This window comes from Anguilla rostrata, chromosome 4 (assembly GCF_018555375.3).
Source record: "Anguilla rostrata isolate EN2019 chromosome 4, ASM1855537v3, whole genome shotgun sequence".
NCBI lineage: Eukaryota > Metazoa > Chordata > Actinopteri > Anguilliformes > Anguillidae > Anguilla > Anguilla rostrata.
In genome coordinates this window covers 13,678,028-13,705,306 of record NC_057936.1, presented here as the reverse complement: position 1 = coordinate 13,705,306, position 27,279 = coordinate 13,678,028, and the positions used below count along the sequence as shown (strand labels likewise).

The following is a 27,279-nucleotide window of genomic DNA, read 5'->3' as shown; positions in this document are numbered from 1 at the left end:
GTTCACTGTTCAGTGACACAGACTTAAAGCCGAATATAGCTTCATAATGGTTTCATTCCTTTATTTTGTTGAGGAAACAACAGGTCCAGGACTGACAGACAGGCACTTCTCGGTATCAAGCGTGTTACCGAATAGATTTTTTTCCGTCAGGATGTAGAATGTTGTATTGGAAGTGTGACGGAGGTAGATGCCACTCCTGTGATGGCAATTTCCTGTTGGGATCCATGTGACTTTTCAATCTAACATGAATTAGCAGCCAGTCTTTTGAGTTATGGAGGTCTCATGGGCAGGTTTCTGGAGTGAAGCAGAGTGAAAAGTGCATAACCTGTGCTAAAATCAACACATTCCTGGAATAAAAGCTTGAAAGGCTTCGCCTTGTGGGATTTTTGAGGTAGAATTGATTGTGTTTTATGCATCCTCCTTTTGTCCTTTAACAATGGATCTTCAATAATCAAGTTGGGAGGGCAATGCTGTAACTTGGAACACATTGCAGACTTGCATAGAAATAGAAACACAACTCCCCCACCCCCCATTCTCTCAAAGACTGGAAAATAATTTACTACAATAAAAATATTCTTCATCTTAGGTTTTCATTTTTCTATGAGTTTCACAGTATCTCATTCTTAAAATATTTTTTGTACAGAGAAATAGTGTAGAAGGGATTGATTCACAATGCTGCACTGTTCTATTTGGATTAGTTGGCTCTTGGGGTTGTAAGAGATAATGGCATAGCTGACTAACAGGAACAGTCTGTGATTGTGGTTTATAGATTGAAGTTCTCCTGTTTCCCACCCCACAGGACCAAAAGGCTGGAGAGTCTCTCTTGGATCTGGACTTTGACCCATTCAAGCCGGACTCCGCCACTCCCATTGGCCAGTCACAATCACCCATGTCACAGGTCCTGCTATCCTTACATAGCTGTCAAATATAAGATCTCTCCAAAATGTCTGACCCAGACGTTGGGATGTCATGCTTGCAAATGTATTAATATCATTGCCAGTTAAGTAATCAATTGTTTTCTATTCCTTTAGACTCTGCCTTGGGACCTATGGACGGTAAGAGTTTCTCAGAGCCGTGAGTTGTCGGTCTCGTGTTGCTATTGTTGTGTTGAGGAACTGTGCATTGGCTATGTGTTCATGCCAAACCATTGGTTGCCCCCCTTCCTTCCAATAATGCTCTGTAGTTCTCCTTATCCAATGGAGCCCAATCACAGCCTTTTTACCAATATATGCTTTGGTTAAGGAAATATGTTACAGTAGTAGGGAGAGTTACAGTAGTAGGCCTCTGCGTTCTCGCATTGCTGGAGTACACCACAACACAATAGGCCGATGCCTTTTTACTTATTCCGCTCATTTATTATTCCACATATTCTGTGGTGTGTGTACGAATTAACTGGTAAACTCTCTTCGAAAGCTGTGTGCTTGAAGGAATGTTTATTTTATGATTCCCCGTGGATTTCATGGTGCATTCAATTCATGTGTTTGTTTCCTTCTAGACGAGCGCTGGTCCACCACAGCCTGTAAGTAACGTCTCAATGGCGGTGACTATTTTCAGACCGCAGACAGGACTAGAGGTTCCTCGGTTTGCCGAGCTGGGAGAGAAATATCGCCGGCTTTGTGGCTTCGACTGCAATAAATTGAAGAGCATAGCCAGGGCCTCAAACAATCTATCAGAGTGCCAGAGGGAATGAAACCAATTCCATAGCAACACATTCAAGCATCATGAACATGAAAAGGACTGTTAAGGTCATCTGACACATTATTGCAGGAAGTGCACATAGACCAGGAAAATGTGAATGAATCATAGGGGAACTACAGTATGTGGTCTTACAGGAGCTTTCCCACTGGAGCATTAGGTCTGTGCACCAAATTAAATGTCCTGCCAAAGCCTTAGTTGATGACATCTCATTGCTTTTACTGTTAGTTTGTAAAGCCGGTTGACACGTTGTCATTTTTGCACTGCTTTGCACTTTTTAGACATTCCCCATTTAACAGATGCCACTCTTCTTTGTCATGCTGTATTGATCTGTCTCTTATTTGGTTCCTCATTTTGCTTTATGTTCTCTTCTGCACCTTCTCTCATTATAAATGTTTTTGCTTTTTTCTTCTTCTTCTTTTTCTTCTTCTGCTTCTTCTTCTTCTTTACTTTTCTTTTGTCTGTTGGCCTAAAGCCTGACTCTCTGTCTCTCTGTAACCTGGCTGGGGAGGAGGGCACTGAGATTTGTGGTGCCAGTGACACCACCAGCTCGGTCTCTGACCCTGGGGCAGGCGGGAGCTCTGGTCCCGGCTGGGCGGCCGACTTCGGCTTCCTCGCGGCCACCGGGGAGAGCAGCACCGATGCCGAAAAGGGAGGCTTGGACCTCCCGCCCCCTTCCCCGTCCAACCAGGGAGGACAGGGCCCCCTTGGAGACGATAGCCAGATTTGCACTGAGGGGAAGGAGGCGGACACAGAGGAGGAGGAGAGGCGGGGCCAGCCTTTGGTAGACAGCCGGGCCGACGAGGTCGCCCCGCCACCGGGAGACGCTCCCAAAGCAGAGGTTAGGAGCTGGGAACTCCGCCAGCATCCCGATGCCAAACCAGACCGCGATCCCTGCGCCGTGGAAGACAGAGAGGTGAAAGGGGGTGGGGGGCAGCCCGGGATAGGGGGTGAACGGGGACAGACGAGTCAGGATGACGAGAACGGGAGCGAACAAGGGGTGTATGTACAGCGGGATGGGGTCCCGGCCCAGTACGTGAGCAGTGTGTCAGAATGGATTAGCAGCATTCCAGATAGCTTTGTGCCTGAGAACAAGATGGAAGAGGTAATGGTGGGCCAGGGACAGAATAGCGAGTTGGCTAATGGAGAGGAAGTGCTTCCTGCTGCAGACATCACAGGGCCAAGTGTGGAGGGGACAACAGAGCAACACGGTATAGGTGATAGTGTGGGACAGGCAGGCTGCAGTGAAGCCATCCAAGACCAGACCTGGGCAGGTCACATGGCATTGGTCAATCAGCCAGCTGAGGCTGGGTGGGCGGATCCAGACGGCGATGCAGTAGAGGGACCACCCTGTGGGTTACGCGAGGCGGAGCAAAGCGCAGCTGACTCGTTTGAGACCGTGAACGCGCTCGGCACCACGCAAAGTGAGCGTCCCGTCCAGCAGGACGTGGCTGGTGCACCGGCAGGGGACGACCCGCTGACCAACACGCGGAAGGTCGATTTCGGTTCCCACCCGTTTGTAGAAGCCCAGATGGGAGGAAGTGAGGGAGAGTGGGCGAAAGACGACTTTGCCCCGGACAAGAGCCAGATACAGCCGGAGGACTTCGAGCCGGGCGTGGGTTTTTTGGACGAGGGGCGGGGCGAGGGCCTTGCTAGGCGGTCTTCATTCCCGGACCCAGACAGGGGGGGGCGCAGCAGCACCAGCTTCATCTCCAGCAATGACCTGGGGGACTTCCTTGCCGGATGGAGGGATGGAAACCGAAACAAAGACCCCTCCGCCACCCAGCATGGCGGCGGGAACCCCAGCCCTGGCAGAGACCCCTCCGTGAGCACGTCCATGCACGATGACACGCGCGGCTCCAGGGAGGGTAGCATCGACACAGAGAACTGCAGCTCGGACTTGTCCGAAGACGAAGTCGTGAACAGGAGATACGGAAAGTTATACCGAGAAATAGATGCAGAGAAGGAAGAGGTATTTAATGTATTACCTCTATGTAGCATAGCATAGCCTAGCTTAGCATAGCATAGCACAGAGCAGGCCACAGCAAGAGACGCCCCCTCTCCTTTCCCTGCGATGAAAAACCTCCAGCTGTCTTTGCGACACGACACCCCTCTCCCAACGTTCCTGCTGTGCCCAGACACCTTGCCCTTCTCTCCGCCTGTTCCTCTTCCATGTCTTTGTTTGCCTGTATGTTGTACATTTGAACAATGCGTTCCCATGCACCATGACCATTGTTACACATCCTCTGCTTATTTCAAGTAGCCTTTTAGCCATAGTCTCACATGTTAATTATTTCTTTCTGATTCAATGTAGGTGTCCAACAATGCTTTTAATGGATTTTCACAGGTAAAGATACCGGCCAATACTTTCTTATTCATGCATTACTCTTATAGATATTGCAACGCATCGCAAGGTGAAACAGCATGCCATTTTAAGGGAGGTCATTTCAGTCATCCTTAATTAATGTAATTAATATGACGTTAATGTAATGGCAGCGACCGCAAGTTCTCCTCAGGATTCAAGAAAAAGAAATTGGAAAGAAATCAATAAGAAAATTCTAATCAATACCAACTGCACATTAAAGCCAAGATCATGCCTTTACAAAATTATCCACAACTCATGTCACTTTACTGATGTATTCTATAGTGCATTGGCCAGATCATTTTTTTCCATGTCATTTAGCAATATCTTTCATGTTTTTTGTTTTTTTTTTACAATAGGACAATAGACGCTACTTTCTCTGAGCACTTTTCCCAGAACTATCTGTAGTTATATTTTCATCAGTATATGAATGATCTTATAAAGCCAACAGCTAACATTTCTCTAAGATTATTTTTGCAGTTCTAACATCATCTTTATAACTAATGACCATGGTTATAGGACCATGCCATGCATTTCAAAGTTGGCCAAGATAAAAGAAGATTAGCCCTGAATCAGATGTAGTTGCTTCAAAGAAGGCAATAGCCTTACATATATTTATATTTTTAATTTGAAAAAACTTGTTTTGATGCAATAGCCAACATGCAGCGTGTATGCATGTACACAGTGTGTATGGGTGTGTGTGTGTATATATGTTTGCATTCAGGTGTGTTTGTGTACATGAGAACGTGTGTGTGCTATTTTATAATTGGCCATAAAGTAATGCTAATGGCTATGCTAATGGCTATTCTTCTTGAATTTTGGCAGAGCTGGTCTTTCCTGTCGTTTCTCTCCCTGTGTTACTGCTATAGACTCATTCTGAAAGATTCAGCCAAAAACTGTACTAGAATTCTCCCTGAATTCATCAAGCAATTTCTCAGCATATGTGAAAGCATATGCACTTGAAAGCATCCAATTTTGTTAGGAGTAATTGGCTAGATTTATTTCATACAAGTCATAATAGTGTTTGTGCTATCATTTGAGCCAGAAACTAAATGACATTTGCATCCTAACTGTAGGTATTTTATGACAGATTCAGAATAAGGTTATTTATTTCATTAACTATTTATTTTACTGTAAATAAATGCCATTGAGTACATTTTTGAAGTGTTGAAGCTTGGGAGTATGTATGACTTTGCAAGTCATTTGCATTAAAAAAAACATTTGCATTAAAAAACAGAAACAAAGACTAGAACAGAAATGAAACCATGTCCTACTATATTTTTCAGTACAACCAATCTGTTCATTGTGGGATGTTACACACCAGCTTGTAATTATTTTTCTTGTCGCAATAGATGGATGCAGGCACCTCCTTGTTTACCACAGATTCAAACCAGAGTGGGTTTGGTACAATGGTAAGATAACCGTTGCGCACCAGCACATTACTCTAGCCAAAAATGAACATTAAGATGCTATTTAAGTTTTTTTTTTTTTAGGAGCTCACACTGTTTAGAGTAACATACAAGCCGATACATGTAATGTTACATATGATGTGCTTGCATAAGTGTTCAATGTTATGTCATTTTCATACATAGGATTCTTCTTTCTAGCAGCATATAACAGAATGTATACATTTTTTTATTTGAAGTCTCTGACACTGTGTAACTTTATTTACTTTTAAAATGTTTACTCTTTTATATGTAAAATGGCTATAGGTTTTATAACATAAGTAACCTCATTATAACCCATGTTGCTCCAGAAATCAGTACTTTTCATGTGATTATGCACTTTGCAAATATGTGCCTCAACAGCAACACAGTCCAAAGAGGCAACATATGCAGGCTTGCCTGTGTCAGTGTATTGCAAGATGCACTAACACAAACATAGCAAGTTGGTTGATAGGCTTTTCATGCTGGCTAATATAAAACTCCTAGATGCTAGATACACTGCCTTATGCAAAATAATTTTAAAGGCCATTATGACAAGATACATTTTCAACAAAGTCAGTTGCAGAATTACACAGTGAATGTAAGGTTCAATTGTTGCTGAGGCTGCCATACATAAAATTACCCAGTGCTAGAATGCACAGAGCTTAAAATGCAGCAGCCTTGTTCCCTTTTCAGTATGAAATTACTTTATGTAGCTCTGTTTCATATACTACTGTAGTGCTTTCATTTTATTTGCACGCACATGAACATGTTTCAAAGTATTTTTTGCCCTGTATGAACATAATCACCTGCACATCATGTATGTGTAGATGATTATGATTTGCATTACACTTAAGTGCCAAAACAGTTATCTAGTTATTAATATAAATTAATGTTCTTGTGTGCACAACTATCGAGTGTTACTTCTAATAATTAATATTTATGCATTTAAAATCTGTCAGACCGTATTATTCTTGACTAAATTGGAGCTTTCTACTTTGAGGAGCTTTCATTGAACTGTTATGCAGTGAAAATTAAGAGGCAACATAAATACAGCAATCTTTTCATTTACCACTCAAGCACAGTAATTTGCAACTGAGATCATTTTTTTACTTTTCATTGCTGTAGAAATGTTAGTGATTATTTTGTCTTAAAAATGCATACAGTACGTGACTATATATGTTAATATATCTGGACTTGTAAACATTTATATTTTATTTACTTCCATATCTACTTTTTAATTCATTTGAGTAAGCCTCTCTCTCTACAGGTGTCATGGTACTGGCACCACTGTGTGTTTTTTTTTTCACAAACTTGTTTCATGGCCTTGCTTCTTTTTTTGGAAAAGAAAAAAAGTTCCTTTTGCCCAGTGTAATTCTACACATTGGTGTCTTTGGCTGAATTAAAAAAAAAACCTATTCAAGTACAGGTGCCCTCCCATAACGTGTGTGGTGCAGCCACATGTTGATGTACTTCTCTCTTTCCTGTTCTATGATAAGCCTGAGGCCGAGGTGGAGCCTCCTGGTGGTGAAAAAGGGGCAGTGTCTGAACCTGTCTCTGAACCAGGCCAGGCCCAGGAATCTTCCGCCACTGCTGCTGATGCTAGCGCTGGTGGTGGTGCAGATGCTGCTCAAGCAAGCCCACCAACAGAAAAGGCTGCAGTGAGTCTCGCTGGATATCATTAACAGCATCATTAGAACCAGCATCATCATCACTGTAATCATTGCCGTTGTCCAAGTGGTCTTCGGCACCATCAACTGCATCATCATCATCATTATCATTATCATCATCATCATCATCGTCATTATATTCATCATCATTGTGATATTCTTCTCATTAATCATCTTTAGTGTCACCGTCTTCATCATCACCATCTTCATCACCTACAACTGCATTGGTATCTTCATCTTCCTGTTCATCATCATCAACATCATAATCATCATCATCATCATCATCATCATCTTCTTCTTATTTTTCATCTTTATCATTTTTTTCCAGTCATTTTCATGCAATAATACAACTTCATAAACTAATCGATATGATCGCCTGAAAACTAATGAGGATTTAAATATCATGCATTATTTTCCAATGGGTTGATGGGTTTTTTTTAGTAAATGTACTCAGTATTTGGCAAATGTTTTGAAATGTTGGCCTGATTGTGAAGGAGAGGGTTCATTTCCTCAAGAAAAACATTTTACAGTTTTGGGCTATTTTTTTAATCAATCAGGACAGTTTGTCAGCAAGGTTTTTTAAGCAGGCCTTTACAATTAAACACACAAAATCTTATGTGATCTTTTAAAATTTCATGTGATGCATTTTAAGGGTCAATTTGCTGTATCTTATCATGCCCTTGACGCTATTTTTTGTGGTTCTGTTCACACTTACTATAGCTTGCACCTGACTGCTTTCAATTATGGCAAGATGTACGGTTTACTGTGATTTGTTCTAGGAGAATTGTGATGCCTTCTCTGTATCTGCATTTCCAGCAACGAATCAGCTATCTGTACTCGGTTTAATATTGTACTGTAATTGGCAATAATTAACTGAAAGTGAACCAATGATTGTCTATTGGGCAAAAAGCTAAGCATCGCTCTATATTGAAATCAGTTAAAAATGTTTTTGAAAGATATTTAAAAATTCCAAGAAAAATTCCTTTTGATAGACTTCCTCTCCCACAAACCTGGCAGCTCTGCACCCAGTGACAGCTGCACCCCCACCCTTGCCAAACTTTTGGTGAGCTGCGCTACTGCACTGGGGGATAGAACAAAAGTCACAGCTTGTGCCGAAAGGCAAAATATACCTGATCAGCCAGAGGAGATGCTGTTGCCCTCCGTAGACAGATGTCCCCACTGCGCCCCAAAGTTAGTATTGGCACAGTCAGTGTTGAATGCAGACTGTAGAGCACAACACTGCACTTTAAACTGCTGCTTTTGCAGCATACACCACCCAGAAGCACATTAAGGGGCTTATTATGGTCATTGTGGGACTATATTCTCAGCGTGTAACCAGGGACAGCAGTGAGGTTTCATTACTAATTTGAGGTCAGTGAAGTGATAAGGAGTTCTCCTGTGGGGTCTCTAAATTCAGGTGCATACGGCCCCTGGCATTTACTGTCCACCGGGGTAAGGGGAGGTTGCCATAGGAACCCAGCCCATAATGTGGGGAAATGGGCCATCTGCTCAGAGTGAGGGGGAGTGAATAGTGGAGGAGGGATTCCGTTTCCTTGCTCCAGCTTTATATTTACATCATTATTCTTCTGAGTTCTTCAGCAGTAGGTATATTTATTAGTTCGCCTGTCAGATTTAAGATAGTGGGCCATGACAAAGGGGCTGGCACTGAGTGCATATTTTTACTGTGCATGATTGGTAATAAAATTTAAAAATGGAATTAATACAGTGAAAACATAACTAGATTATCCAGCCTGAAAATAAATATTTACAGAGCTGTATTCTGCGGTACAATGTTTTATTTATTTATTTATTTATTTATTTATTTGTTCTCCCATCCATAACGCTATCCATAATGCCATAGTATCTGTGATCTGTGCTCGTGTTTTTATGAGGACTGCTAATGCGCTCATCGTGCCCGAGTCCGGGGGTATTGATTCTAGATGCCCTCAGCAGCGTTCCTTGTGAAATGGAAAGCGGTGTGGACGTTCGCCCGTGTGATGTTTTATTGCGATGTTGGAGCTGCTTCCTCCATCAGACCCCCGCAGGCCACAGGTCCTCCTCTGTCAAAACCAGTGATGAACAGCCGTACCGCAGTCACAGGCAGCATCATTTTCCGTGGGGTCTTTTCTGTGGAATGTTTTGCCATAAAGCGTGTTGATGTAGTGCTAAGTTGTCTTCCATGCACGGATGAGTTAAGAGTCTGAATGGTTTTGTTTTCCATTATACGACGTTTGGCTGAGTGCTCAATTCTGATTGGTCCAAGGGTGTGCATTTATTTTCATCATATCATCATTCTGTTTGCTCAGTATTGACTTTTGGGTTCATTTCCTTGCTGATGCCTACAGCAGTACCCCTGCCAGAATTTATTTAAATTTATATTTATAGATCCTTTAAGGCTTCCCATTGTGTTACAGCTGTGCTATGTTAACAGGCTGTTGTTAACATGTACGAGCGGGTCTCAAAGCTGCAGTTCACTGGGGAGCAGTGACATTATACTCTCTGGCTGTCAGAGTCGAGTCAGGGCTCAGGACAAAACGAGCGTGTTCGCTGGCAACATCACTTCTTCATTCCCGCTGATTCAGTCGCCTGCTAATGCTTCAGCTGCTGTAGAGACAAAAGGGCTGCCGAGCTTTGGATTTACTGACATCCAGACTGTCTCTCAAAATGGCATTGACAAGAGATTCCTGATTCCTTGATTCCTGACAAAGCAGAGGGCAGAATTCAGGCAAGTAGGGCGGTTGGGTAATTGCGTCGCAACATATTTGTCACTGTGGCGAACAGAAGCCTGAGAAAAGGCTACTCATGTAGACAGCGCCAATGTGTACTTCTCAGGGGCTTCCCATAGCAGACATGTCAGAGGTCGTAATGGAGATGCAAGGCTGCAGGCTGCGTAGCCTATGGTGGGAGCACCGTCTGACCTGTGGATTTCCTGATGGAATCGTGGGGGCAGCGTGGTGGTACAGTGGGTGGTGCTGCTGCCTCACTGCAAGAACGTCCTTGGTTCGGGGCCTTTCTGTGTTTGCATGTTCTCCCCGTGTCCGCGTGGGTTTCCTCCGGGTTCTCCTCCCACAGTCCGAAGAAATGCAGGATGGAGAATCTAAATTGCCCCTTGGTATGAGTGTGTGGATGAGATAGACGGTGATGGCATTGTGAGCTAAGTACCCATCATAACATTTATAAGGATACTGCATTTACTAGAATAAGCATTTATGAAGCTAGCTGGCAGAACATTCTGGCCATATTGCTTCAAGATGAAGTGAGTAGCATAACATCATGAGATTACTTATCATATTTCAACCCATTTGCTTAATTGCGGTGATAGATCCCTTATTCCGTTCCTTTTACATCCATCCTACCTCTACTTTACACCGAGCTTGCCAATGGAGGATGGCCTCCCCCTCTATAGGCGGGTTCCTTCCAAGATTTCTTCCCATCGGAGTTTTTTTCTTGCCATTGCTTGAATGTTTTTTCTTTCCACCGGGGAGGCTTTTTTAAACTCATTGCTTGCTTTTTGGGTGGTTCAGGCCTCGTTTTTGCTGTTGAGGCTGTAAAGCACTTTTGTGACAGTTATCTATAAAAAGCGCTATACAAGTAAAATTAATTTGATTTGATTTGAGTTGACTGGTTATAGTGTCAGATATAATGCAGATATCTCAAATCTCACTACCGTCTAACTATTGAGAGGCTGTGTTTACTTAAAATAATTGGGTTTTTTATGAGGAGCTTCAAACTTTATATAGACAGAATAGACACATTCAAGGCCTTTCCTTTCTTGTTGATTTTTACATTGTTGAGATGGGCAACAGTTGGAGAACATTTGCAAGTTATCGCTTGTATCAACAATGTTTTTTCAAGCAGATCATTGTCTGTTTTTAGCCTGTTTTTAATAAAACAGCCAGGAAAATGAGAAGACAGATCCTGATGTTGATATTTCCGATACACCGTAGAGTTTAAATATTCATAGTAACACGCCAGGAATAATCATTATTCATCAGCCAGGCTCTCTGACTTCAAGAGGCCTTGTACATTGATCAATAGCATCTAATGTGGTATATTGACCTAGCTGTTTGACATGGCATGACCGAATGGGTCTGATCCATTTGTGAAGTTACAAAAAACAATGGAGGTGAGATTACATCTGAGAAAGTTTTGGAATTAGGTAACTCCTTGTTCTGAAAGACCAGATTTTTTATTTTTGAAAATGTACTGTACTGTATATGAGGCAAAGGATTTAAATGTGAAGCCCAGAAGGCCAGCAGTTAGACTTGAATAATGACGTTCATTAACGCACTGAACAGCTCAAGTAATCATCTCACGTGTTCTGCAAAATGTAAATCTTATTAAATCAAACATTTGGTTTTTAATAATTGTGCAAAAATATATAAATAGATAAACATTGAATTTAGAAAAGACACAGCTGAAGGACAGTGCCTATGATTTGTCTTCATTATTTACAGTTATTTCAGAATTCTATTAATGTTTTCCTGTCCTTTGTCCCCTGTGAAGGACATTGAACCAGCGGGTGAAACGGAGGGGTCTGAGGAGCCCCCGGTGAGTGTGGCGACCGAATCCACTGAGGTACGTACAAGACCGCCACAGCCCCGCCCACATGCTCCGCCTCCTACCCGGCACATTGTCCAATCAGGATGGTCACATCACTCTACTAATTCACGCTCCCCCCATCTCTGTACTGTCTGACAGCTACAATGCCTTTGGTAAATCAGTTCTGCATGGGAGTCCACTATAAAGCATGTACATAGCTTCTTTGCATGTGGAAGACCGGGCCCCCATTCATAAAGCATATCAGAATAGGAGTGCTGATCTAGGACCAGTTTTCTCTGTCCATATGTTAATCTTCCATTATGAGCTCTAAGGGAAGCCCTGATCCTAGATCAGCACTCCTACTCTGAGAAGCTTTATGAATGCAGGTGCTGCTTTGCGAATCATTTGGTTTATCCTTTTGTTATATCATTATGAGATGCTGGAGACAATTGGTTTTACGGGGACATTGTTAAAATGTTCCATTCTCATCCTTAATCCGATCCTTTTTATCATGTCATCATCTTTATGTCATGTACATGCATTTCGTTGTCATATCATTGTGGGAATATAGTACTATAGAACATGTTAAATTCATTTTCATTATGTCTGTGTTCCATTTGCTTGTGAAATGAGTATTACACTGGCTTCTGTGACTTCAACCAAAATACTCAGAGATAACGACCAGGCATTATTTCACTTATTGACCATTGTGTCATATTTTATTTTTGTTTTTCCCGATTTTTCTGTTGGTTGTTCTGTTTTCTATCTTTTAAGGTTATTGTGTCCATGATATTTCTCATGTGTATGGTGACTGGCTGGCATGTATTTGGTCTGTAAAAAGGATACATGTAAACTCCTGTTTGTCTCATGACAGGCTTACTGACAGGAAGAACCACTTAGCGGGGAGGGAGACAGAGCATGTCTTAAAGTTATTTTAGATTTGTTTAGATTTGTGTTTGAAGTTTACTGGAAGTCCACTGCCATGAAAAACAAATTCATGTCACGGACTGGGGTCACTGTTTTCATTTCCAGCAGCTGCTTCAGTGAGTTTTCTAACTTTTATGAGACAAAATGACTAATGTTGTGAAGTGGATTCTCTGGACATCTTCCCTTTGTGACCAAGCATAGCAGCGCAGCAATTGATTAAGAAAACCAATTCACTCAATGAGTGCAGAATGCCTGTGTTGTTCTGAGCTACAAATGAGTAATGGAGACCCACTCATCTCTGATTTCTGTTCTGCTTGTCTGAACAGCATCTCTTAATTCAGCTGCACCACACTGCTCTTCTCTTTCCTCGCTCTTTTCTATGTGCTGAGAAATCCATGTCAAGAGCTTCTCACTCTGTTATTCATTTGCAAGGCAGGAAACGTGTAAAAACTCTTTCTGTCGACACAGGAAATAGTTCTTCCCTCTTTGTGAAATATCAGATCGTGCAATATTTGATCTGTATTTATTTAAAAAATCGGGAACACTTAAGACCAAACGAGATAATTAAGTTAATTGTTATTTGTTTTTGTATGAACTGGCTGTGATCACACTTAGGTTGTGTAGCTAAATACGTAACAGCAAAATCGTCTTAAAATAGAACTACTCATCTTAAAACCAGATGAGTAGTTCACCCCCATCTGCCCCCCCCCCCCCCCCCCCCCCCCCCCACTGTTTGTTGCCATAATTGCTTGTGGGCAGAGCTGACAGCCAGCTGATTGATGGACTAATTCTAGATCGAGACGGTCAGTCTGGACAGGAAACCCCTGTTTCCACTGATGCTGCCATCTTGCTAATATTTTGCTCATCATGATGCAGTCACGAGTGTAATGGTCTGTACAAACCGGACACCTCAAATTCAGTCTGAGCTCAACACTCTGTCCTTAATCTAATTGCTTTTCTCAAAAGTAAGGACAAAGCTTTTTGTGGTTAGATTGCATTTGGGCCACTAAATATTGTGAACTTTTTTCAGTAAGCCTAAGTGAACTTGCAGGATGAAAAATGGAAATCATACAATGGAACTGTTGCCTGCTGTTCCCATGTAGTGACTTAATGTCTGAGCACATTTTTGTGAAAATATCATTCATTTCTGTCAGTGATGCAACACAATATTTATTTTTATTTGTGGTGGTGCTCATATCCTTGTTTTCATGTCAACATATATTTTGTATTATTTTATGCATTTATGTGGGAATATTATTTTCTTATGTATTGTAAAATGGCAATTTTGTTTTTGTATCTAAATGACGTGCAAAACGAATGCCTGCTTTTTATAGTTATACATGTACTTATCCATTTGTGATCAATGAAGTCTATTAATCAATCACAATACACTTGAGTGATTGATTAGAGAGTGAACCCATTTTGCAGATATCTATTCTGCAGAGTAATAGCAAGATCTGCTGCAGCAGAACACATTAATCTGGAAGATCTTATCACCTTGTGACCGCTGCCCAGACATAAACTGTGACTGTACCACAGTCTAGACCTTTATCACTGTCAAAGGCATTGACAGTCTGGGATTTTCAAGATTGATTAATACAAAGTTGAATAGTCCTTCTTAGAGCGTAGACCCTCATTTAATAAAATCTAGGCTTATGATGACTATTTTTGAGATAATGAGCATTTATTTTTTTGCCATTAGGAAAACTATTTCAGCCAAATAAAGCAATAATGTATCTATGATGTCATGGGTTTATGATTTAGTCATTTTTCCATTTTGTTTGTTTATTTTTTTGTTGTGTTTGCATGTTTCGTTCCTTGAATGCAATTTTATGTTAAATACAGAGTGACTGTATGCCAACTTGCTGACCAATTTGTATACCAGCATTTCTCTGCCAACATTCTTCTACCTGGGGGCTGGGGGGGTTATTTTGGTAAATGGTGTATACCAGCCAATGGTGTTCATACATTAAAACATGCATGAACAAATAATGAGATGTATGAACAAAGTAGATGCCTTCTTAAAATATGCATTGCTGTTACTTACTGTTTTCTCACTAATGGGAAGTATGCTGATGCTGCAAAGGCAGGCTATAGCCGCATATTTGTGATACCATTGAATTATATAGCCTAGATTTTTGCATCTATGGTAGGCCACATATGGCCCCAGTATGGCAGTTGAATAGCCTTGCTAAATACTGTTCTTAGTCACAACCAAGCCATTGAAAATGTCTGTCATAGGCTACTGTTTACTGACTGTACTGACTGCAACCGAAAACAGAATTGTATGAAAGGGACTCAAAGCTCAATAACAATGGCTGAATGGGGAAAGATTGGACTATTTTTCAAAAGCCTGCTGATGATAAATAAAACTGGAGTGTATTTCAGATGATTGGTATAGGTTGCTGTACATTCATTTCTGCTGCAGTTCCACTTGGGCCATATAGCCAGTATTAAAGTGGTTGTAGTATTAATACAAATAGGTAAACTATAAACTTCATTGATTCCAGAGGGAAATTGCAGAAAAATGTGCATTGCACATTGTTTAGCTAGTCCCAAGTCTTGACATCGCTGCGTCTAATCTCACTTGTGTCAAAGACGCATACAGCCTGGTGGCCCTTATAATTGGTCTTTTCATGCAATGCACATTCTGATGTATCCTTATTCTTTACTTCAGTGCTTGCTTTAAAAATTGCAGTTACACCTTTGGAGAAGTGGTTTTTAATAAGGCATTCTCCATGTGAGCTTAGGGTTTACCTAAAGATACACTAGTGGCTGAATTTTAAGGTCTGAGAATTGATTTCATGTTGATTTTGTTCTTCAGGTTTACCTCTTTAAAGCTATAACACAGACCAACTGTCACAAAGGGAAAATACACGCTCTCCACAGGTTTTTATCCTAATCAAGTTAAAGAACTCACTATTTGTGTAGCTCAAACTGAGACGTTTAATTTAATGAACAGCGCAGGTGGAGTAGAAGTCTTTTCAGTGTGATTGTTCAGTCTCATCTGAGCTGCTCTTTATATAATTTAGTCCAATTGAAAGCAAAGAAGTGAAGTCACAAAATAACTGAAAGTCAATGTTCTGACTAAAACTGTGTTGGGGAGGGAGGTACGTCACCCCAGTGAGCTCACAATGATTTTCTAATGGGTGAGGTGATTCGCTGTATGGAAAAAATATTGTAGATTCTAACATTGTAGCAACCACAGTACTCTCAGAAAGCACATAGGTCAGGTGTGGAAATGAAATCTTCTTCAAGCATGCTGGGAGGTTATCGTCAGTGTATTCCAGCTTTCTGCCGCGCTTAATGGAAAGCAAAACATGGTTATCATCGCTCCACGTGGGCTGTGGGAGACGGGAGCTTCATTCCGTAGTTCTGCCTGCAAAAGCCTTCTGCTGAGAGGCGTCCCAACCGCCTGCAAACGCTGCAATAACAGCCCCGACCTCTCTACACGCAGATGCCCCCGGCCGCCGCGGCTGAGACCGAGAGCCCAGCTGAAGCCCCAGCGGTAATTATGGCTTACGTCATCTCGCCATGAGGGCAGCCGAAGTCGTACGGAAGGAGGACGCTGTCGTTGCGCGATTCGCTTCGCCTGCAGATGAGACGAAGCAGATTACGTTTACGTTTTTTCCCAGCCTCCAAAGTTTTTTTATGTCACTCTTGGGTCACGCTGCACAGCTCTGATGGCGCGGCTAATTTTAACTCATGTAAAACATGGAATCGCAGTTTTTAGATGTCTTGAATGTGGTTCGCTGTTTTCAAAAAATAACTGAACTACATTTTAAAAAGCAGTCAAGCAGTTGTTGTTCTCAAAATACTGTAAATACATTTTTGAATTACACAGACCCATACATAATTTTAAAAAATAGCTTTTTTTAGTTTAACGGTTCTTAGTCACTTTATTTAATCTGTTTATAAAAACCAAGGGTACAAAAATGAGATTTATATGAGGTGGAATTAATACTTTAAGGTACCTGTGGTGTATACATTTATACAGCTTGTTATGTCAAAGGATATTTATTCAATCTGTGAAGGTGAACTTGTCTTAGACTTCTTAAAGACTGAAGAGATCTGAACTCTGGATGTCTGTGGATGTCAATAACCTCTCTCTACACGTAGGAGCCTGCCCCAACTGAGGAGGCAGAGAAGGGATCCCCCTTCACGGAGGTTCCGGTAATTATCTCCACCTGGACTGAGCCCTGCAAAAGCCTGGTGCTCTATCCAATCCTCACACCTGTCAGTCATGCCCACCCAGTACCTGTGTTTTGGTTGGCTTTCTTGGAAGTGCGGGGTTGAGTGAGGAAAAATGTTCAGTTGTTGTTTGTGGTAAAGGCATTTGCCAAATGTGGTCTGTAATTTCAAGGGCTATTATTTTGATCACTGTGCCACGTTTTTAGGATTCTTTTTTTCAATTAAAATATGCCGGTATTTAATTTAGCATGAACTTATTGAGGTATATCTGTTAAACTTTTTTTTGTTCAGTGGTGAATTAATCCTGACATAAGGGAGTTCATATCTGTGTGTATTTGTGTGTGTGTGTCTGTGTCTGTGAGAGAGAGAGAGAGAGAGAGAGAGAGAGGGAGAAAAAGAGGGGAAGAAAGGGAGGGAAAGAAATGTAGTGGTACACTTTTTCATATAAGCCCATTATAGGTAATCAAATTATTGTGACCTTTTTGGGTGATTATGCTCTATTAAAGCTTTGGTAATGCATTTTATTATCCTGTGTCACAGTTGTTCACTGAAAATAGAAACAAACCAATGTTTGTACCTGTTCAGTGTAACATTTCTAGATTGTGTTCATTTGCTTAAAACAGATTTTCAGTGACATATTATCCGTAACGTATTTTCATTTTTTCTTTGGGTGTCAAAGTGTCACAGTCGTTTACTGAAAATAGAAACAAACCAATGTTTGTACCTGTTCAGTGTAACATTTCTAGATTGTGTTCTTTTGCTTAAGACAGCTTTTCAGTGACATTATCCATAACATTGTATTTTCATTTTTTTCTTTGGGGGTCAAAGTTTTCTTGAAAATCTTGAAAGAATGAAGGGAAGAAAACAAGAAAGAAAAGGATGAGCAGACAGAGCAGAGGAAGCCATGTCTGGCATATTTTATGTCCTGTCTCTGTCAGTAATTGTCGTCACCTCTTTTTGAATATAGGCTCCTTCAGAGGATGTGGGGTCCCCCAAAGAGCAGTCACCGGTAAATATCCAGAGCCGATGGGTAGATGTGCTGTTATAATCATGTCCAAAAGAGATTTTCACGACTGAGCCTTAGATAGGATAACATTAATGACTGGCTCTCAAAATGGAAACAGATTATGTTTGGTTTCAGTCCATTTAATGCAATGCAGAGGCCTGCTGAGGGAAGCTATTATTATAATATTATTTATGCTGTTGTGACTTCATAAGTTGGTCAATTTTATATTTAAGTAAAAGTTTGACAATTGTGGGGATGAATACAGGGCATTGCTCAGATATACAGGGCATTGATACTTGATTAACTCGGAAGTGTGCTCCTGAATAGATGTATTTATTGCAGAGATTAAATTTATAGTGAAAAATGTCAGTGTAATGAAAGTAATTTTTCTTTTTTTTAAATTGTTTTGGGTAGCAACTGAGTAGTTACTGAGTTGCACTTCAGTAACTGGAATGCCGTGCATGACCAGTGTAAATGTTTTTGTGACCTCATATTTGTGTACCATCATTATGCTATATCTCATTAGATATCTAATTTATTATTAATATTGTTTCATTGGGAGACTTCAAATCAAAGGGGGAAATCGTTGTGCAAGTGATGACCTAACAAGTTGCTTACATCTCACATTGAAAAATAATTGATCCCACTCAGTTTTTGTAACATTACCATTTTATATTAGATTCAGTGTAGCTGAACATTATCAACGTGTTCAACGTTATCCGTTTATACTATTGTCTGTATGGTTGTTGAGCTGTGTAAGCTACTGGTTACCTTTGGTCTGTGTTTGTTTAGGAATAAGGGGTAATACAAAAATTAATTAATTTAGAACATCTTGTATATAATTAAATGGCTCGAACATAATATTTCTGACATTTCACTGTTGTCAGGTATAATATGTTTTGCTCTTGCATTTGTTTTGTTTTTGTTTTTTGGTTATGTTTTGTGCATGTCTATATTCATTAGCCATCTAGTGAACTAACATTTTCATCCGTTAAAACAAATGTTATTGATGACATGAACTGAAATCTTTTGTATGGTCAGCTGTATTTCCATGTAAAGCTGACGTCTTTACATGGTTATTGATACAGCCAGGCTGTGTGGGGCTGTATCCAATGTAACCAATGCAAATATTGAACTGGAATGAGACAGAAACAGGGCTTGTTTGCAATACAGACTATGTGTATATTCATTGAAAATTGTATATTGAAATCTTCCTCACCACCAGGAGGCTCCACAGATAACAAATAAAAACATCTTTTAAACTGCTTCAGTGTACAGTGGAACAGAAACAGGGTCAAAACTGTAGCAAGTGGCTGTAACAGCAAGTGGCATGAACAAATAAGGCTCCGGATTAATTCAACTTTGATTGAATTTTCCTGGTCAATTGCAGAAAGCATTTTCACTGCCCTGCTCTGTGTCAGACTTGCATCGATTATTAATTAACTGGCTGGTGGACTAATTTAGATTTCAGACTACATTACATCCGTGGCAGTTTGTATGCTGACAGCCCTTTCATACAGCTGGCCTTTATTGGCACGTCTGAGGTTACAGCGCTATGGCAGCTTCCCACTTGGGATTTGAAATCTGTGACCCCCCCAGCTCCAGAGTTCAATATTAAGCAATTACGCCACAGGCTGTGACTGACACAATAATAGTGCTTGCCCCTCCATAACTACCATGCAGTTCCTGAGCCTTCCTCTCTCTCTCGGAGGGCTTGTGCTAAGACCGGTTGTTTCACACAGCAACCTAGCCAGGATTCTGAAGAGCCCTGATTCATCCCATAGTTCTCGGGAGGACAGGCTGACGAAACACATTCCAGAATGTGTTTAATTACCAGCATCGGCGCTATTACCTTTTTGTTTACTCCGTCATCAACACCCCGCTCCCGTGACTAACTGGCACCTTTCAGACCTTCCCCCTTATATAGTCGAGGCAAATGAATGCAAAACGATGCGCTAAATGTCTTAGCGCCGTGTCACAGCAGCAAGAGTGTACACAAAAGCCTTGGTTATCATCCAGGGCAAGCCATGGATTTCGCAAATGTTTGTTTGTGATACCTCTGGGAAGTGCTATAGCAACACTGCCCACCCTTTGCTAAGTGCTGTCCATAGTTATCGGGCACGGTATTGAGGATGCATATAAATTACATTATGGTGTGAGTCACTGATTATAGTATGACTCACAGTCTTACCACAGGTAATTGTGTTTCAAGCAGCCGGCACGAATATAGATGGAGCCAGTGATATCACCAGCTATTTTTACATGCGGCACACTGTATGTAATGTAAAACAGCTGACAAAACATTTCACATCGTAGGGTTTTACGTGGATGTATCCTGCATTTATAAGGGGAAGAGAAGCATTGAAAAGTGACTTCATGGTGGCGTTTTGAATGTATTCAAAACGGTTCATGTAGGGATTTTCCTACAGTTTATGTGCGTGGAATACCCTGACCCCACTAACAGTCCTGGCCTGCTTCTCCCGAAACCCTCCACCCCCCCCACCCCCCAGCCTGTGACGTGCTGTACCCGGAGCATGTGTGTCATTCCCTCCTACTGTTCGCCATCGAGAGTGTCTCAACTCCGGCTTTCCTCTTTCAAACAATCTTTTAGACCGTAGCACCGGACGTAGGCGATGAAAGCACTGATAAAGAGGTTAACGAAGACACTGGGGCGAAGGAGGTACATATCCAGCCAAATTCTGTCTCTTTTTTCTGTATTTCTTTTAATGAGCATTGCGGTTAAATGCCTGTCCCCTCTCCCTGTGGTAATAGCAAATCTTGCGAAAAGGCTACAGTATATATCGGGGATATTTATTTATTTTTTTATCAGTGTTGGAGTTCATTCCACCTATTGAATGTAGTTTTGGCAGTCCAGTTACATGAGTCAAGGTTGTGGAACACAGTTTGATAGAAAGTAGGCCAACCAAACATGCTTATTTGTTTCACCTGTTCTGTCAGAGTAAATGTCAGTGTCAATATTGTAATAATCTGCACATCTGTGATCCTGGAATATGTGTCTATATGTATTGCTATATATGTGTTTTGTTTTGTTGTATTTTTTTCATTGGTGATGGCTTTGGAAATATTTAAATTATAGCCCACAATGTCTATTCAAAATGTATCTTTTTTTTGTTTAAGTAGCATACAGTATACTTTCAATACAAAAATGGTGGAAATGTTTTAAAAATGCAACTGATTGTGCCAAGTGGCTTATTCAGGCACCGTGTTGAGGTGCAGGATAAGCCCCAGGGTCTTGGATCGAATCTGGACTGTAGCCGGCAGCTCCAGATGGTGACTTGCAACTTAGCGATTGCGTCACCCAGGCTACGGAAGGGTTGATTCAGTTTGCAATCTGGGTTTCATCACTCTGCAGCGACTGGATGCCTGTGGACTGCATGCCATAACTGCATATGAAAGGTCTTCCTCCGACTCTATTCTATGCAAGCCAAGCTGTGGTCTGCAGGGCAAAAAGAAGCAGGCTGGTGACACCACATGTTTTTGAGGATGTCTTCCCTCTTGATTGGGCAGTGGGGACTATGCCCGTGGCTATGGTCACAAATAGCAAATTGGACCTTCCCACCCCCAAATTGGGTGTGAATTGGACATTTACAGCCCGACATTGGGCTCCAAATTTTTAAAAGAGATTTACAAAGTGTTTTCAAACAGGAGTTCAGTATCGTGATGGTTCTCATGTATGTGTCCTTCTTATTGTGTTGTCCCTCTCCCCTCACCCTCTCCCCTTACCCCCATAGGACAACATGCCCATCCCTTCAGTGGTGATTGAGCCCGCATCCAGCAATGAGGGCGATGACGACCGTGATGGCGACATCATCTCGCCCGTCACCCCCAGCGACAACGGGGAGCTGCCCGAGGGCGAGCCGTCCAAAGAGGGCGCCGCCCCCCCGGAGACTGACAAGGCCGAAGCGGCAGCGGCTGTCCCAAGTCTCCCGCCTGGCTTTCTCTATAAGGTAACCAGAGCCCCCGTGGAGGGGGTTAGGGTTAGGGTTAAAACCAGCAGACTCTGTGGCTTTCCAGGACCAGGATTGAGTATCAGTGCAGTAAAAATAAAAATGCATCCATATAAAGCAGGGATGTCCAATCCTATCTGCAAAGGGTCGGTGTGGCTGCAGGCTTTGTTTTAGCCCAGCACTGAGACACCTGATTCTACTTAAAGTCTTCATTGAAGACCATGATTAATTAGCTGAATCATGAATTTTTTTTTTGACTATTTTGTGAAAGTTAAATGTTATACTGTACGGCTGCTCTCAGTTTTTAATGTACGCATTTTCCACGGCTTCTAACAAAACCATCATGCCGCTGTACAACATTTAAAAATATAGCAATGTCCATGGTAATAAGTTAAAACACATGAGCGTCACTTGTAAACATTGCTGTCAATCATCATCTGTGCTTAATTAGTGGCAATTACTTTATCAACTTAGATTACTGGGGTAGTGAAAATAGGATAATTGTTTGATAAGGGGCTTGACAAAGAGGCTATTGCAACCTTTAACTGGCAGGACTAAAGTACAATGCGAGAGAACAAAAGGAGGTAAACTGGCCGTAGTCATAGGGCATACTCCACAAGGGAAAATTATCCAGATTACAGATACAGCTACATTTTACTGCAGGTGTTTCAAATGATGGCTTGCAGCCAATCCCTACCCCAATTAACCTCAAGCAAATTGATAGCGCTGACATTCTACAATATAAATATATTACAGTGCTGTTGTATTAGCTGCTTGGGGAATAGTGTTTTTGGGTTATGCACAAGATGAGTCCATGTCCATGAGTCCATGAACCCGTCACGATTCTACGTCACTGTCTATTTGTCCTGACGGATGCTTTTTACACTGACTACATCTCCTGCCTCCAGCTTTTCTCTCCTCTATAACTTGAGAGCTCTGTCTCATTTCTTTATTGAAACGCAGGACATTTTTGATCGATTTCGGGGGGTCCCTCTGCTGCCTGCATGCCATCACTATTACTCAAACCTCAATTGTGAGGCCCCCTCAGGCCTGCCTACCTTGCCTACTGTCTGCTGGACCCGCTACTGCTGCCATTACATTGTGACTGCGGCATTGTAATTCCACAACATGCCACTCCCCATGTTCAGCACTTCATTATGTTGCTATGAGACAACTAATGAGAACCAGCAGTACTGGATCCTGCTGCTGCCAGGCAACCAATGAGGGACCAGCAGAATCCTTATCGTGCTGCATCCTAGAATTTATTCTGAGTTGATTTAGCACTGAATGTTTTCCCATACACAGTAAACCCATCAAACAATTTATTTCATCAACAGTGCCACTGACAACAACAATTATTTGGCTGTTCTGTGCATTTATTTGGAGTTGGTGACATTCATTACCGAAATTAGCAGTTTTTATTGAGTTTTATCTTTCCCTATATTGGTTCTCGTTTTTTTCTGAAGCTTCTCACAGTAACTCAGTATAAAAATACACAGATGCTTCTTTTCTAGGTCTCAAGTACACATGTTGATTGAATCCTGGTCCAAACAGGCATCTTCCCTTCTCCAAAGAGTCAGGCAAATAATCATCATTGGCTTCCTTCCAATCGTAAGAGTACACCTGCCAGAAATGAGACAAGCCCACCTCTCCTGCACGATGGCAGAGTGCCATTCTAAAATGTTTAATCGCTGTGCATTTTAACTCAATCTTGGCAACATCGCATTTCCTCACAGGAAAGAATACCGCCGTAGCCAGGTGTTAGTGTTGTGGTTCAAAAGGAGGAACCAGAGCATTATCATGCCACTTGTGTCCGGCAGGTGGAAACTTTGCACGACTTTGAGGCGGCAAACAGTGACGAGCTGGACATGAAGAAGGGAGATGTGGTGTTGGTGGTCCCCACGACAACAACTGAAGACCAGGTAGGAGAATATCTATCAGATTTACAATCACTGTAGAATACGATCTCAGCCAATCAGTATCCAGGAGTGAAACAGCCCATTTTATAAAGTATCGTCGCATGATGTGTACCATCAGTGACACTTTGCGTTATGGAGCAAATGTCTAAAATGCACAATATGCCTTAAATGCATTGCTGATTATTGGACTGGTTGGGTGGTGTGCTACAATATAGGCATAATTTTAGGAAGGACTGCATGTGATAGTGGTGAGAACCATAACCTTTTAAGAACATTACTTAAGAGCACTAAAGGCATTTACAAAGGTTCAACTATTATTATATAAGCAATTAAAAAACATATAGCACTATACAACAGAGTCTGTGATAATCAACAAGTCATCAAAGAACAATGTTTATCTTGTCCCTTGTTTTTTGGGGGGAGATTGTGACCTTCCACGGGAGTTCTTTTAAACTAGCTCAAGCACACTTCCTGTTTGCTTTCAGGATGCCGGATGGCTCACAGGAATCAAGGAAAGTGACTGGTTGCAGCAAGGGGACAGCGCTCGTTCAGGACTCTTTCCAGCAAACTTCACCCAGCGCCAAGCGTAACGACCGGTCCCGGAAGCCGCAAGGGAAGGGAGCTCGGTAACCGTGAGTCCTTGAGAAACTGAAACGGGCTTTTAAAACTGTAGTCTGTAAGAACGTCTTCGTCGGTCAGCTGAGGACAAGCGGACATCAGAGTGGATGAAAACGGTCGGCCGATCGACCCGGCTGTGTGGACACAAACACAACCGCTGCGTTCAAATGATGGAGCATGATGCAAGACCGTGGTCTAACTTCTTATGTTTCATTCGTTTCACCTGTAAGCAGCAACAAACTGATTTTGTGCTTTCTTTGAGCTTTGGTGACCCTCTACATGTAATCCCTTGAAGCAAAAAGGAAAAAAAGAACAAAGTCAAGAAATGTCCGAGAGAAAACACCATACCTTTTCAGCACTAAGTGTATTGTATTCATTTTGTTGCTCTCCAGATGGTTTTAATCAGTAATCTGTAGTGAAATTATCTATTTAAGTCTTAGTGCTACACAAGACTTTTAAAATGTTTTATTTGAGACATAAATGTTATCTTGCATTGTTGTTAGTGTTTTCTGTAGTTTCAGGGCTGAATGTGTGGCTGTTATGTTTGGCATATCTGGTGATTGTTTTGTTCACAAACAATAAATGCTGCTCTTTTGCCAAAAAAAAATGATTAAGCATAATTCTGGATGTTATGAGGAATGTCCAGCATAATGTCGCAAAGCTGTAATGGGAAGATGAAAAATCCATTCTGACTGAAGCAGATGCAGCATTCTTGACAGAATAATTATATATCAGATCCCTGATCTAGAAGAAAAGAACTGGAATCAAGCTTGCATACTGTTCTTACCTGATATCTACCTTTGTGTTACCAGTCCATGCTGTGAAAGCACGTTTTTGTGAATTTCTCTTTGTTAAGACATATTGTGCTTTATTTGCCTTTTTTGGTCAAATAACACTGGTGAGGTTCTGGAGGTAGGCCATGAGGTGAACAATACATTTACCTGTCAGAATAGTTTCCCAATGTTCAGCTGTTCAGTTAAAAACAAATCCTGCCTCATTCTAGTTTGCATACAGTCCACAGTGAAGAACTTTTTTTGTGATGTACACGTCCCTGTTTATTTATCAAAATGAATAAAATATACTTCACAGAGAAATTTGCCACAAGGACCTGGATTATTTTAGGGATGGCAAATTGCATGGATTTTAGTGTCCTCATAGTTGATATAATTTTATTATTCTTTTCCTAAAGCGCCACCCAGTGGCAAGACTTTTAATTTTTTTTTATTACACACGGTACTACAGTAGTTGTATGCGGTACTACAGTATTTTTTTACTAAAGAAATGATGGCTCCATTGCATAAGGGAGTACTTTCGATTTTTTGTCAGAATAAGAATAGATATTTAATGGATTACACAAGTGCATACTGACGTAATAACTTAATTATTGATAGAATGATTTAACATTGTACACGCAAATTGATCTACTGTATGTTAGTGATATACAGTCATCGCCAGCCAGTTTGAACAACAGCACAATTGTTGGCCAGAACTCTTGAAATATATTTATATGTTAATTTACACATGCTTTTCTATCTATCTATCTATCTGTCAAGTCTGTCTGTCTGTACGTCAGTCTATCTTGTGTACTATTTTGACAAAGGGTTTTGACTGTGTGCATTTTAATAGCAAGTGTGCCTTTGTATTTATATATTTAATTAAGTTCCTTGGTTTTTGTTCCACTGTAAGCAACTCAATACTGCAACACTATTCAGTGGGATTAGTTACGTCATTTTCATACAGTATTTTTGACAGGTAGGTTGATCATGGATTTTTATTTTCTCGCCTTTTATTTATGCTTTAAACTTTCCAAATGAGATTATCAAATGATTTTTACTTTTACCATGAAAGAATAGGCAGGATGGAACTTCATTCCTCCGGTGTCTCACTGAAACTTTCATCCACTTTCTCACCCGAGCATCTCATGCATTCTTACAGCAGTGTGTCTGTCCAGAGCACTGTCTTTTACATTTGTTCAGTGGAACACAAGACAGAATAAAAGTACAGAAAATACAAGCAGAACAGTCACCACACCACTGAAGGTTCAGCACTGTAGGTTCCCCTTAAAAACAGTGCATGCTCATTCGTCACATTTGTCAACAAATAAACATTATCTGTTCATTTCATTATTGGCATACATGTAAGCCACAGTACTGGACAACAGATTGACAAGTTAGACAACATGATAAAGCATTGATTTGTTAGAGTGGACCAGTTGTAATACTAGTAGAGCGACTAACCAATACAGTACATCTCTAATGACTTGTGGAAATGTTTCTGACCTGAACCAGGGTTAAACGGTTAGGCTTTAGTTTTCAGGGAAAAGGCTTTTTGGTTTAACTTGTAACTTATAATAAACATTATTCTTAAGCATATAACTCACTTAAAATCCACTTCATAGCAAGACACTCTGACACTCAACGTTAAATAAGTTACAAAACCTTACAATTCACGTGATGTTTTCTACTCAACAGAAAACGTTGTTTGAATGAACTGTCTTTTGTAATGATCACAGTTTCCAGGTATGTGCAGTATATATTGTTGAGATTTTTAATAAACAAGAAAATCCAGACACATGCAAATCCAAGTGCAATTCAAATCCATATGGTAGAAAAAGATAACGCAGAGGTTTTGCCACATTTCAAGACAGTGGTTTTCACAGAGATTTTACATTCACATTAACCATGCCATTTGTGGGCAGGTCGGTTATAGAAAGATACTGTTTCCAAGCATCTGTACATTTCTGGACCAGCCGTGTGCAAACTGGAAACACTTCATGATCTTAACTACACAAAAGTTTGTTGCTGTCAAGTTTTGTCAGTTCCACTGAGGAAGCAATCTAAGTGAATAACAGTAATGCTAAACTTGATGTCTGACCACTAACAGGTGGCTCATTAAAAATGTAAATGCTTTCACAATAATATTTCCATGAATTGATACGCATATTTTATGTTTTGAAA

The 27,279-nt window shown here is 41.1% G+C and overlaps 1 protein-coding gene across 6 annotated transcripts in view; it reads left to right on the top strand.

Annotated features, from left to right (window-relative positions):
• amph (amphiphysin) overlaps nt 1–27,158 on the top strand; it is a 90,441-nt gene extending 63,283 nt beyond the window's left edge. Inside the window, exons 12-26 of one of the 6 annotated variants that reach the window (XM_064330803.1) lie at nt 800–898; nt 1,032–1,055; nt 1,496–1,519; nt 2,171–2,536; nt 4,010–4,042; nt 5,410–5,469; nt 6,981–7,142; nt 11,658–11,729; nt 16,078–16,128; nt 16,740–16,793; nt 17,779–17,820; nt 20,429–20,497; nt 21,570–21,785; nt 23,606–23,707; nt 24,190–27,158. In XM_064330803.1, the coding sequence (XP_064186873.1) occupies nt 800–898; nt 1,032–1,055; nt 1,496–1,519; nt 2,171–2,536; nt 4,010–4,042; nt 5,410–5,469; nt 6,981–7,142; nt 11,658–11,729; nt 16,078–16,128; nt 16,740–16,793; nt 17,779–17,820; nt 20,429–20,497; nt 21,570–21,785; nt 23,606–23,707; nt 24,190–24,294 (1,479 nt within the window). In that variant the 3' untranslated portion in view covers nt 24,295–27,158. The remainder of the gene's footprint in view (nt 1–799; nt 899–1,031; nt 1,056–1,495; nt 1,520–2,170; nt 2,537–4,009; nt 4,043–5,409; nt 5,470–6,980; nt 7,143–11,657; nt 11,730–16,077; nt 16,129–16,739; nt 16,794–17,778; nt 17,821–20,428; nt 20,498–21,569; nt 21,786–23,605; nt 23,708–24,189) is intronic. The other 5 variants (XM_064330807.1, XM_064330805.1, XM_064330804.1 and 2 more) reach the window with 5 other exon arrangements.
• The last annotated feature ends 121 nt before the right edge of the window (nt 27,159–27,279 follow it).